This window comes from Parasteatoda tepidariorum, chromosome 12 (genome assembly GCF_982258835.1).
Source record: "Parasteatoda tepidariorum strain Cologne lab strain chromosome 12, Ptep-v5.0, whole genome shotgun sequence".
Taxonomy (NCBI): domain Eukaryota; kingdom Metazoa; phylum Arthropoda; class Arachnida; order Araneae; family Theridiidae; genus Parasteatoda; species Parasteatoda tepidariorum.
Genome location: NC_141766.1, coordinates 29,033,800 through 29,046,490, shown reverse-complemented (window position 1 = coordinate 29,046,490; position 12,691 = coordinate 29,033,800). Strand labels below are relative to the sequence as shown.

Sequence of the window (12,691 nt, the reverse complement as noted above, 5' to 3'; positions counted from 1 at the left end):
AAAAATTATTGTACCTATTGGTGTTTCCCATATAGCCAGAACTATAGTAAGTTTTACCCTATTCTAGTAGTTTTGACTATAAATTTTTTTCTCAGTATGTTCATATTTTAAGACCTTATTATGGTTTAAAAAAAGTACTTCCTCACTTAAAGGGACGATAGCGAAATCAACAAATTAAGTAATGCAGATTGCTTTTATGAATAACAGTAATGAATAACAGAAAGATGCTATAGAGGTTTATATTTGAAGGATATAATTTCGACCATCTTACGCTGAATAATGCTAAATATAATGTATATAAAGCTATTAAGGCAAGCGTACTATATAATTTGACTGAATGAAATATATGTGTTTACACTTTTCAATATATTACAAATTTCAAAATCAAAATGTTTACTTATTTTCCAGTTATGTATTCCGTATTTCAGCTTTAAAATTAAGAATTTCTCTATCATTTTCAAAATTATGATTAATTAATGCAGAAAAAAATATATTTTAAATTGTAAAGATCTTTTGTTGTAAAATGCTGTAAAATAGCAAGCATTTAAATTTTGTTTATAACTATTATTAAAAGGCCTTTAATACGTTAAAAGCCAATTAAGAAAATGACAGCCCGTATTTTTCTGGTTTGGTTAATTTTTTAAACATGAGAAATATTTTAACAAAAAGAAGAAAAAAAAACAGAATAAAGTTAAGATCGATACAATTCCCTTCAAATGAAAGAAAAATATCTTATTTTTTATTTATTTATTATTTCTTCTAAATACTAACGGTTTCATTTTCTCACCAAAAGCATTAACTGAAAAAAAACATTAAAACTCAATTGCATTTCCTTGATATTACCTGCTATTTTGAAGAACAAGATTTAAACCGCTTACTCATCACACATGTTTTACGAGTTTCATTTCTAAATCAATCAAGCGAATCAAACCACTTAACATCATGAAAAAAAATTAATCTGATCGCTTTTTATTAGCAATTTAATATGTAGACGATCCCGTTGCCTTTTACCTTTATCGTGAATACACAAAGATAGAATGCGTAACTTTGAAAGAGTTTAAATTTTCTCCTCATCTATAGTACCTTCTTACTTTTGAATCGTGATTCTTTAAATTATAGCGTAGGTGACTTAAAAAGATAATAGAGCCGCTAGCTTACATATTACCTCACGCATGTTCATTTTAACCACTTTATGATTATCTTACTTGAATCTCATCGATATTATGAACATCTTCATTTAATCGATTGTATAAAAAAATAATCGTATTCTGTCTGCTTTTACCCATTTATTTATTTATTTTTATGCCAACTATTAATATTATTCTCCGTGAAATATTGCCTTACTAATGTATTATCTCCGCATGGGGTGTTTAAGGACTAAATGGGTTGCGATGAAATGTAGGTTTCAACAAACCCAAGGTCGAGTTGATTCAGATTTGAGGCAGTGATTGCCTCTATGATTCGAGGAAGTCAATTTGTTAGGAAACTATTTATTCATTTTGATATAAAAGCGGGGGATAACGTTAGTGTTACTTGCTCGCAATGATTTAGTGAGTGGCAATTATTTTCGTGTTTTTTTATATTAATGTAAATTTATAGCTACATAATTATAACTTAAAATAAAATATAGTTAAATTTTACAATATCAACAATTTATGGCTATATTGTACTATATAATAAGGGATGATTATTCGTCTATAATTTGCGTCTCTTGCAAGAATTTCGAACGTGGTAATAATCATATATTTTTATTGCATTGGTTAATGTTTATAGCTGTATATTTACAAAATAATACATAATAAAGTTTAATTATGCATTACCAATAAACAAAGAAATAATAGACCAGTGTTTCCCAAACTTATGACTTTTGTGTACCCTTTCTAAATTTTTCGTAACGCTGTGTACTGCTAATAAAAAAAGTAAATGCATTTATTTATATAAAAAATTGCACAAAAGTTAATAATCACAACTGGCTGTTGACACCACTAATTATTAACTGTTAACTCTGCAAAAAATAGAAAATAAAAAAATACGTAATCGTACATTTTCCGGCTAGCTTTGCTTTTTAATAAAATTTTTTGAAATTTTCGTTTGTTGTAAGATATTTCGCATAAGAACGCGTACCCCAGCTAAACTGTTCGCGTTCCCCTAGAGGTACGCGTACCACACTTTGGGAAACTCTGTAATAGACAATATAATGAGGGAAATTTTTCCTTAGGTTGCGTTATTTTCTTTTGAGTAACAATTATCGTCATGACTTTTGTTACATAAATATTAATGTGTAGTTAAAATATTATGTAGTGCTGCTTAATTATACAATAACAATCTACCTAAACATAAAAAGTGATCTGAAATAATAGACAGCGTTGCTCTAGAAAAAAATTAACTTTTTTATGCCATGATACATATTCAGAAAAAATCGGTATCTCACTATATATCACAATATTTTCATAGTTTGTTATTTTTACTAATTTATCTAATTTTAATTATTTTTACAACAGTCAGCATTTTTGTTACGCAGATAAAATTTATCAACTAAAACCATATTTTATTTTTAATTTTACCAAAATCATTATTAAAGTGCTTCGGTAAAAATTACCGTGATTCTTACTGTTCTCATAGAGCCAGAAACAATGTAAAATTTATCATATTCTGGTATTTTTTACCCTATTTTTTTTCTCAATTTCAATAATATTATTTTTCTAAAATATTATTGCAATTTTATAACCTATTAGTGCATACGTTATCATTTTTTGCTAAATTATGAAGTAAATTGCTTTCATAATTCATAAATTTTTAGAAAAACCGGTAAAAAGGGTATTAAAATATTTTTTTAGATATGAAAAAAAAACGATGGAAATCGTTAAATATGTATTGAAAACAATTAAATTCTTAAAGAATCTGGAGAATTTTTCATAACAAAAACATAATTTACAATTTTTTGAAGAAAAAAAACTTCCAAAGTTACAACAAAAAAGGCTAAAACGCTCTCTCTGAAAACAGAAAATAACTCACCTTTTTCTTAAAACTGAAATCATCTGCAAACTGATACCTTTTGTATAAAGTTATTTATTCAAAGTTTTATTTTAAATCTGTTTTCTTCAATGCAATTTTTACGCAAGATTTCTGAACTTCCAATAAATCTATTAAGTTAAAACTTGGTAGTTGCTTTGAGTTTAGCATGCTACATAAATTCCTAGTAGCATTTGAATATTGTTGAATATTTTTTTTTGTTTAAAAAAATTTTTTTCTCATAAAAAAAAACAAAAAAAAGTAAGTTTATTTTAATTTGAAAAGTGCAATTTATTTTTCAATTTCTTTGAACAATACTCTGCTGCAATTTTAAAAAAAAAGAAGCAATTATCCCTATGGCGGAAGTCTGTTTGCATCTAAGTGCACGCGAAGTGCATGTTAAGCTCCCAGCTCGAACGAATATCAACATCGCCAACTTTTGAAACGATATAGCATGGCCTTCTTTTTGCTTATAAGAAATACCCCGAATTAAACTTCTGCCCGACGAGTTTAACTTTTAAAAGCTTTTTTACTGTTTTAAAGGCATAATCATATAATTTGATAGCTAAATAAAACGGAACTATGCAGTAGCGGATTATTACTTAAATCCTATACCACAATGGTCCTTTCTTAACTTGCAACGGAGTATAGTAGGATTTTAAAAACAGCATATTTTAATGCTTATTAAATGTAATTTCAACCCCTTAACATGGTTTTTATGAGTTTGATTGAGTGTGCAAGACGTTATGGTATCTTTGGTATTTTTAAAATTTTAGCTCTGTTAAAGTTAAATAATAAAAATTCTTTGCTTAGTTTCAAAAAAATTTTTAAACTTGAATAATATAAGTACTTATGTTAAGATTCAATAAAAAATTTAGAATCCAAAGTTAAGTTTTAGATTAGTTATAGGAAGACGAAAAAAATTATACTTCCTCAATAAAATAAAATCTATCTGGATCTCTTAAGTTAGTGTTTTTTTAAAGATTAATAACCAAAGGAAAATTTGTATGAACCCAATAAAAATTAGAGTTTCTGAGTATCTAATAAGTAATTTTTAACTCAAGATGAATAAAAATATTTGATTTCCATCAAACATGAAATATTCCAACCAAAAAACTCTATTCAATGAAAAATAAAGCGATCAACCACTTTTTATTTCCAATTCATATCTATTCCTTTGATAGATATATTAGATATTATATTAGATGTGTATATGTTAGATATAATATATCAGATAATGTGCATAGATTTTGATTCAGATATGAACATATGTTAAGCTTCAATAAAACATTTAGAATCTTAAGTTAAATTTTAGATCAGTTATAGAAAGTTGAAAAATGTTATACTTCCTAGATAAAATCAAAACCATTTAGATCTCTTAAATTAGTGTTTTTTGAAGATTAATAACCAAAAGAAAGCTTGTATGAACCCAATGAAAATTTAGAGATTCCGAATATCTGATAAGTAATTTTTAACTTAAGATTAATAAAAATAACTGATTTCCATCAAGTGGGAAATATCCCATCAAAGTAAATCTATTCAATGAAAAATAAAGCGATCAACCACTTTTCATCTCTGATTCCGATCACAAAAAAACATCCGCACCATTGTAAAACATCATTACTCAACTTCATATAATTTGTATTCGCTTATGCCCAGAAAGTAAACCACACTATTCTGCCCATATGAAAACCCCTCCTTAGAGGCCATAAGATTCATTTTGCTTTTCTTGTGGGAACTAGGCTCATATTTAATTTCTTTTTACTCTTTCGCTCCTATATATAGAAGCAAAAAGAAAAGCAACACAATTAAGGAGCGTTCTCTTTGGGTAGTTTTTGATGACCTTTTCTATTCTGTTTTGCCAAAATGTTGCATTTTGATACCTATAGTATAAACAGGGAATTGAAAAATAAGCACCAGAGAAAATTAGGTCTTCTGATTCTGCTAAAATGACCGTGAATAATTGTTTAATGACACGTCTTGAGCTATATTTAACTTGCAGAGCATGGAATGAAAAAGAAGACAAATCCATTATCATAGACCAGTGGGTTCAAAGGTCACGATCTGTTGGCGTACTTTTTTTGAAGTTTATTTTTCCATACTCCAAATGCTTTCCTCTTTTAAAGTTGTCTTTTGTTGGAACAAAAATAAAGGCACATTTTGTTCCGGAAATAATTGTAATAAAAGGAAGAGAAAATGTTCACGAGTCATTGCAGAGAATTTCTGTGAAACACTCGACCTTAATGCTTAACGGATTCAGATTATAATTAGTACCCACACTTTAACATGTAGCATCAAAATCGTGTTCAGCCCTTAGCAACGGGTGTGCCCCGTTGTTTTTTCACGATCTTTCGCATAATATATATGATTTATAATTTAATTATAATTATTTTAAGATGAAAACAGATGTTATTTTAAGTGGATTTGTGAGTATAAGACTCCAAATTTTTGACATTTATATTTTTTGAAACAACTATATAACTCAAATAAAATTTTGATTTTCATGCATTTAATTAACTAAGGATACTAATTCTTAAAACATTTAATCTTCAACAGTCTAATCTGCCCGAGTTTTAGAGAATTTGGAATAATTTGGATTTTATGTTCGTCTTGTGAATTTTATTGAAAAATACTGGAAGAAAACATAACTTTTTCCCCATCTTAAAGTACAAAACTTGAAGATTGACACATAACATTTATTCTTACTCATATTAAGATGAGATGATAAGATTTTTATACAGTGAAAAGTACTACAATTACCAAAAGAGGTTTTAGATAGCTTAACTCAAATACAGTGTTCATTGTTTTTTTTGAATTGCTTTAGTAAACAAAGTTTTAAAATTGAATAATTTATAATTATTTTTTATACGTACAATGTTTAAGTTAGTATCGAACTTTTTTTTCCCTTAACTAAATACAATTGGTAGTAGTGAAACATATCAAATAAAAATATTACAGTTCAAAGTTTTAAAAATTGTAACGATTCAAATTAATAAGAATCTAATTATTTTCATTAAATATGTTTCATTTCATTTTTTTTCAGGATCACGTTATGGCCGTCGATCAAATTGGTTTAAGATTCATTGCCTCATTCAAGACCAGGCAGAAATGTCCAGTAGGTTATCTGATCAAGGAGTACTATCCAATAATCACTATGATTCCAAAGAAATGGTTCACCATTTCCGCTCTGAGTTTAGTGATGTTGCTCTACCAACCAACGGTCACTCTAACAGAGGATCACCGTCATCTGATCCAGGAACTATGGACACAACTACAAGTCCCGTTTCTTATAACTATTTCCCTTCAAAAAGTTCTTCGAACGGTTATTCCAATGGGTATTATGACACAAGCAGTCCATCTTATGAGAGGAAAGAAAATGTTGCTCTTCATCATCATCACCTGCCCTTGTCTCCGGTGTCTCCACTTCATCCAAGCAAATTCTTCTTCCATTCAGCTAATAGTAGTTTCTTTGCTAAAAACTTCAGCTCTTTGCCTAAAGTGTTTAGTCCAGAGATGAACTACTCTCCTCCTCATAGACTACTAGGTGTGCCAAGTAGTATTTTGACAAATCCAGCTCTAACAACAGCAAGAGATGGACCTTTGATAAATACAGAATGTTTCAGAGACGTTCCTGTACAAGACACACCGATAGATTTGTCTGTCAAAAAACCAGAAACACCTAATTCCGATGCTACTGTAGATGGTATGAATGGTAATGATGAAGATGAGTATATTAACATGGACGATAATGATGATAATGATAATGCCCCAACCAGAGCCGAAACTCCTTTAGATTTGACTGCTAAAAGAGCTGTATCTTGTTAAATTTCTGTTACTTAAATGATAAGATATTTTTATCATTGTGTTTCTAAAACGTTGTTGTTATTGTTGTGTTTTAAAGTAATTCTTCTTAAAAAATACTTTTTTTTTTTTTTTACATTTCATCGTGCGAGGTGCTACAGTCAAGTGTGGACAATCATAAACTTCATCAGGCTTTGACGATTAGCTTCGTCTGTCAGATACAGTATTAAAATTATCTGAGATTTTTTTTACCAGCTCCATCCACGTGGCCAGTTCTGATGTGATTAGATTTCATCTAACTTATCTGTTATCTTATCACCTAAATAAGGTGATCTTAAAATGCGATGTGCCTAACTAAGTCATAAAATGTTTGTGATTGAATCTGAACAATTTTGTAGATATATGAACTATATGCAAAGGACTTATTTGTAATAAAGTGGTATTATGCATGTAAAACCCACCTTGTACAGTAACCTGTTGAACACAATGTGTTCAACAATATTTACAATGGAGCACATACTTACTTTTATTATATTCGCATGCTTACTATGTAAACAATCATTTGTTTACTATTACGCATACCAATATAATGAAATATTTGTTCCAAGCAAATAATGCTTTGTTACATTTTTGTTTATCAACTACCATCGTACTTATGCCATATGAAAACTTGTTTTATTATTATTATTATTATAGATACTATAAGTGAAACCTACCTCCGTATTTTAGTGTTTTTGTTGATTTGTTTAATTCATTTTTGGTTCACTTTTGTTTCTCCTTCCTAACGAAAAATTATTGTGTCAGGTAAAATTAGTCATGTTAACTAAATTAGTACCATTTCATGTTAATTAAATTAGTACCATTTCGTGTTAATTAAATTAGTAACTAGTACTTGAAAAAGAACTTTTGTCAATGATAAGTTTTTGAAATATAAAATTTCATAAAGAAAAAAATAAGGAAAAGAATAAATTTCTTTAAATACTTAAAAAGTATGTAAATTACTTAAAATGTATGTTAATTACGAAAGAAAACCCTAAAAACATCGAAAGCTATTTTTATGCCAAAAAATTAACTTGATTAGATTTTAAATGAATGTCGTAAGTATAAACAACGAGCGCGGTAATCAATCTTCCAAAAAATTTTCACTGGAGCAACTTCAAAAAAAATCTTTTTTGTTTCAAGACTTTTCCCGTAATATTTCAGAATATTTTTTACTACACATTATTTTACTGGAAATATTTTTTTTATTCAAGTCTGTTTTTCTAAAAAACATCGAATGCTAATGCATTCTAAATAAACAACAGTAAATATTTGACTTCATTAATACAAAATGTTTGTAATTTTACTCTCTACTTCTGTATCAAAAACCAAAAATGCTCCTCGATTATTAACTAAGTTATAGAAAAGTAAAAATCTGAGCCATTTAATATGAGCATTAAAAAACGAACAAAAGGTGCCATTCCGCTTGTAAAAATTATTGTTTACTGCATTCACAAAATAACGCGACGTCAAAACCCATTTGAGGTCGAAATAAATTTATAAGCATGACCAACCATTGTTTTGTGATTATCAAAAGTGAAAGTAACAAGCACTTTAAGTCTTCCAACATTTCTTTTAAAGATTTGCTAATAACTTTCTCCCAACCATCTATCTATGTCAATAGGTTAGCGGCTACGGTCTGAATGTACCTTAGACTCATCATTCTAAAAATCCATTTTTTCCACAAGTGTAAGTTCTGACACGGTTCTTTTTTCGTTCGACGGAACAATCTTCATTGTTTCCATCATCAGAAGGTGTCGTTGAGAACTGAATTTGTATCGGACTTACGACATAAAAGGAACATAATTCCCTCAATAATATATCATAAAAAGTGAATTTAAAAGTTTCGTTAGTTATCCTCTCTCTGATCCGTAAACTCGGCATGATTTTGTATGACTTGTTTCGAAAGAATGATTGGATGGTCTAAAGATAAAAAAAACTTAGACAAAAAAAAAATTCTCGGATATATCTACTAAAATTTTGTTTTGTAGGAAAACACTGTTTTATGATTAATTTAACTCCATCATTGACTTATTTGATCTTCATCGTCTGATTTTTTAAAATGAATTGTTCACGTATTTAAATAAATAAGTTATGTTTCTTCCCCCAATTTTATCATCTGCTTTCTTAAACATAATCTTCTGTTTCCCTTAATTTTAGCATGTGTTTAATCAAATCTTATAATATACCAAGTAGCTCAATTATATGCTTAAATTAACTTAACACATTCTTAATTTAATGAAAGTAATTATTGGCTTATTTGAACTTAATGGAATTTTCTGAATATTAAATTATATCGTCTGCTTTCTTAAATTGAATCGTCTGCTTCTTTAAGTTTTATCGTCTGATTCCCTTAGTTTTAATAAAAGTTTAATTAAACTTTATTATATGCCCAAGAGTGTGCTTATTTTAACAAATGTTTATTCATGCCTAATCATTGACATAACCTATGAATGATTAATTTACCGTTATTGTTGGCTTATTTTAACTTTTTCGCGTGATTTGAATTAATCATCTAGGCATTTAATAGTATCGCCTGCCTCTTTAAATTTCATCACCTGCTTTTTTTTAATTTCATGATAATTCATCGAAATATATAATAACCTAAGCACTTTATCGTCTGTTCTGTAATTCACGTATTAGGAAGGAGAATTCACAAATTAAAGCAATTTTTGTTTTGGAAATATGTGTAGGCAGTATTTCAAACACATAAAAGAAAAAAATCATTGTCAACTATATATCACTGTAATTTTATTAAACAAATGCATTGCTCCGTTCTAAATTAAAAGCATAATCAAAATATTCATGGAACGGCTAAATTCAAAAAGGATTACTGTTACACAAGTAAAAACTAAAATCAAAACGTTTTAAAATTAAATTTAAAACACTTTGAAAATTTATCTTGTCGTCCATTTACAACTGAATGTGATTTAAAGATCAAAATTGTTATTGTCAATCAAATTATATTTTATATAGTTGTATTCTTACAATGTTGCAAAATGTTATGTACCTTTCGAATTATTATGTTTTAACCTCTATACTTCATTTTTGTTAAATATATTGTTTATTGTTAAATCTTCATAAATATTTAAACTCCATATTGTTCAACTTCTTATAGCTAAATGTAACCGATAAAAAATATTTATGCAACATAAACATTGCTTGAGCTAAAATGGAGTGATTTCGCTATATCATTAGTAGTTCCTTTCATTTATTCAGAAATTATTCCGTACAAAACTGTCTTCCTGTTAACCATTAATCATTTTATCAGCTTTCATAGGCCAGTTATTTATTTTGATTATCATATTCAGTTTCTATTTGTCTGATTATGAAATTTGAAAAAAATATGTAAATAATTGTTTAAATTTGAAATAATTCAAACATTTTTCATGAATGTCATTTTATTCAAATGCATAACATAAGTTAACATTTGAACGCTAATTGTTAATAGCATATTTTCTACAGTATTTTTCATTATAATATTTTCATAAGCACGTAGCAAGGCTACCAAGCATTCCACAGGTAATGCCACAATAGCAAAAAATAGAGATAATTGTTTATGCAAATTCAGTAATATTACTTGAATGTTTTAATAAGCATATTTAAAAAATTACGAATAAAATTTTTTTAAAAATAAAAATTTAGAAGATTTTTGAAAACTGAAGGAAATTATTCAACGTAATACGTTGAGTAAAAAGTGCATGTTTTCAAAAAAGAACAAAAATTATTCGAAAATGATTCTAAAAAGCATATTTAAAAAAGATAATTGTATAATTTATCACCATTTTAAAATTTTTTGAATGACAATTATTGTGAAACGTAAACCAATTGGAATTGTAATCAATCAATCACTCTAATAATCATTTACTCTAATAATTCCTTTCAATCAATTACTCTAATAACTCCGTTCAATCAATTACTCTAATAATTCCTTTCAATCAATTACTCTAATCAATTACTTTACTAATTATTTTCAATCAATTACTCTAATAATTCCTTTCAATCAATTACTCTAATAATTCCTTTCGATCAATTACTCTAATTCCTTTCAATTTAAAATTTCTTAAGTGGCATTACCGCTGAAATATCTTAACGCATTCATAATCAATTGCATCGTGTAAAAAATACATTCCAACATAAAATTTATTAGGCCATATAAATATTAAATGTGATAATTTTACGGTGTTTAAGAAGAGTTTGATTTTCAAAATCAATCTCAAGAGCTTATAAAGTTACGTCACTTTACAAAGCGCCATAATGCCTTAAATGATAATAATATTTAGAATAATCATATACTTACTTATTGTATTATTATTATTTTTATTCTGCGGACTAGCTACTTAAAAAGTTATAGTTTTATAACTATTTTAACTCGAATTAAAAAATATATTTTATAAACTCCATCATTTTTTTCTAATTTTTAATCTCAAATATTTATGCTCTTGTATTAAGAATATTTCCGCCATGTCTTCATCTCATTTTTTTTTAATTCATCATTCTTCATAAAAATTCTACTTGGCATTTTTTTAATGTATACTTCTATTTAATTTCTACTTATAAAGATCACGTTTAAAACATTTGTTTTGAACACGTTGAATAATCCTTCTGACGGAAAGCCTTTTTGAACAGTGTCAAACGATAATTCTGAACAAATATAGAGGATATCATGAAAGATGTCTTTCAACATGTTATTGCGATCATTTTATAAAAATGTATCATTTTGTAACATATAATTGTTATTGTTGCTATTGTTCAGAGAAGTCTGTATATTTGGGAATGGAAATTTAATAAATATTTTACACAAGAATTTTATTATAGATTCTTTTTGTTTGGTTTTATTATTTCTCCCAGTTCTTTCAGATTCTATTTTAAATTAAAACACACTACAAACTATTTATTGGTGCAATGGCTCAGTGGTTAAGACACTGGGAATTGACTCTCAGTGGGAGTTTGAAAAGTAAACAGGGTCAGATAGATGAGTAAAAGCTTGCTTGTAAATCAGGCTTTTTGTTTTATTTCCTAACTAGGGATCATATCAACAATCAAAATATAGTGGTCCCATAGAACCATCTAGGTATTTATTTAGTGGTTCAAAAACTTAATATAGTAGAAAAACTTGAGAAATAAAATAGTGCAAATTCTCAGTGGTAAGGACACTGGGAATTGATCCACAGTGGGAGTTTGAAGCTTTACTAGGATCAGATAAATGGGTAAAAGCTTGTTTGGGAATCAGGCCTTTTATTTTATTTTATAACTAGGGTTCACAACAACTATGAAAATTTAGTGGTATGATAGAACCATCCAGGTATTTATTTAGTGGTTCACAAACTTAATATGGTAGACAAACTTGAGAAAAAAATGGAACATTACAATTGCCTGCGTCGTCTATAATACACCGAAACTTTAAGTTCATTACTCTATAATGATTGAAGATAAGTATTTACTAAAATTAATCAAATTAAATAAATTATAAACTAAAATAATCCTTCCTGGGGGACTTTTTAATGAAACTGATCTTTGCTTTGCTTTGCATGGAGAGGACAACTACGAAAACCTCCTATGGTTAGAACAACCGTACAGAGATTCTAACCCATGATCTACCACTGAGGATATTTTATGCCAGCACTGTGGTCGGTGCTCGTCGATCGCAGGATTCATGACAGTCAGCCACTGCTGGTATTCGAACCTGAGTCGCCTCAGTGGGATGCGAACGTTCTTTCACTTAAGTTACTGCGGCTGGGAAGCAAGGTTCGAAATAAGCGGTCATTAGTCGTCACTTACAACAAAGAATTTAAATTTGAGGCCTAAAAAATTAAATCCAGACATCATAACTTTTGAA

The 12,691-nt window shown here is 28.1% G+C and overlaps 1 protein-coding gene across 2 annotated transcripts in view; it reads left to right on the top strand.

Annotated features, from left to right (window-relative positions):
• LOC107450205 (uncharacterized) overlaps nucleotides 1–9,575 on the top strand; it is a 69,081-nt gene extending 59,506 nt beyond the window's left edge. The window contains exon 4 of one of the 2 annotated variants that reach the window (XM_016065951.4): nucleotides 6,056–9,575. In XM_016065951.4, the coding sequence (XP_015921437.1) occupies nucleotides 6,056–6,837 (782 nt within the window). In that variant the 3' untranslated portion in view covers nucleotides 6,838–9,575. The remainder of the gene's footprint in view (nucleotides 1–6,055) is intronic. The other variant, XM_016065950.4, reaches the window with a different exon arrangement.
• The last annotated feature ends 3,116 nt before the right edge of the window (nucleotides 9,576–12,691 follow it).